Source organism: Eimeria mitis, genomic scaffold (assembly GCF_000499745.2).
Source record: "Eimeria mitis Houghton genomic scaffold, Emh_scaff428, whole genome shotgun sequence".
In the NCBI taxonomy this organism is placed as follows: Eukaryota; Apicomplexa; class Conoidasida; order Eucoccidiorida; family Eimeriidae; genus Eimeria; species Eimeria mitis.
This window is the reverse complement of record NW_013572599.1, coordinates 18,957-20,424: the sequence shown is the minus strand read 5'-3', so window position 1 is coordinate 20,424 and position 1,468 is coordinate 18,957. Positions and strand designations below refer to the sequence as shown.

Below are 1,468 nucleotides of genomic sequence, written 5' to 3'. Positions count from 1 at the left end.
CAGCTAGCTGCAGCTTGCGCTTTGGCTAGCTAGCATGGCAGCTAGCAGCAAAGGGTGGAGACACGATGTGAACATCTGTTGCTGCTGCTGCTGCTATTGCTGCTGCTGCTGCTGCTTCTGGTTTTACCAGCGCAGCAGCAGCAGCTGCAACAGCAGCAGCAGCACCACCACCAAGAAGCGCAAGCATCTGCACATCAGCAGCAGCTGCTGCAGCAGCAGGAACATGCATGCATGCATCCATGCATGCATGCATCTATGCATGCATGCATGCATGCATCCATGCATGGAAAGGGGTAGTACGCATACATACATGCATGCATGCATGCATGCATGGAGAGGGGTAATACGCATGCATGCATGCATGCATGGAAAGGGGTAATACGCATGCATGCATGCGTGCATGCATGCATGCATGCATGCATGCGTATTAGCCCTCTCCTGCCCCCCAGTTGTCTCTAACAACTAGGGGGCCCCTGGTGAGCAGCAGTTCTTTGGGGTTGGGGGGCCCCCAGCTGTGGTTCCTGCCTGGCTCCCAGCTCAGCCGGGGCCCCTCCTTTATTATATATTTATATTCTAAGCGACGCAGGCCTGCGGGGTGCACGCATATATATATATATATATATATATNTATATATATATATATATATATATATATATATATATATATATATATATATATATACATATATATGTATATACATATATATATATGTATGTATATGTATATGTATTTAGAGGAAGGAGCTGCAGCAGCAGAAGCAGCAGCAACAACAGCAGCAGCAGCAGCAACACAAAACACACCACCGGCAGCAGCAACACCAACAGCGGAAGCAGCAGCAGCACGACCACCACCACCACCAGCAGCACCACCAGCACCAGCACCACCACCAGCACCAGCAGCACCAGCAGCACCAGCAGCAGCAGCAGCACCACCACCAGCAGCACCACCACCAGCAGCAGCACCACCAGCACCAGTAGCACCAGCACCAGCAGCAACACTAGCAGCAGCACCAGCAGCAGCAGCAGCACCAGCGGCAGCAGCAGCAGCAGCAACAGCAGCAGCAGCAGCAGGTTACCGTTTGGTATGGTGAGAGTGGTGGTCCATACATTGCCTTCGCTCCACTGCATAGCCACCGCCTTCTCTATACACCACGACCCCACACACTTGTCGCTCCCCACAATGTATACATCCTCACCGAACTATAAACAAATAAACAAATAAATAAATAAATAAATAAATATAAATAAATAAATAAATATAAATTAATATAAATAAAAAGAAAGAAAAAAAAATAATAAAAAAATAAATTTTTATAAAGAAGAGAAACACCTCTATACACCACAACCCCACACACTTGTCGCTCCCCACTATGTATACATCCTCACCGAACTATAAACAAATAAATAAATAAATAAATAAATAAATAAATAAATAAATATAAATAAATAAATAAATAAATAAATATAA

General features: G+C 45.3%; 1 protein-coding gene across 1 annotated transcript in view; it reads right to left on the bottom strand.

The window, feature by feature from the left end:
- Positions 1-1,311: 1,311 nt before the first annotated feature.
- Positions 1,312-1,468, bottom strand: part of EMH_0011970 (uncharacterized protein) — a gene marked incomplete at both ends in the record, with an annotated part of 1,939 nt that continues 1,782 nt past the window's right edge. Inside the window, one exon of the mRNA XM_013499400.1 lies at positions 1,312-1,332. Within this exon, the coding sequence (XP_013354854.1) occupies positions 1,312-1,332 (21 nt within the window). The remainder of the gene's footprint in view (positions 1,333-1,468) is intronic.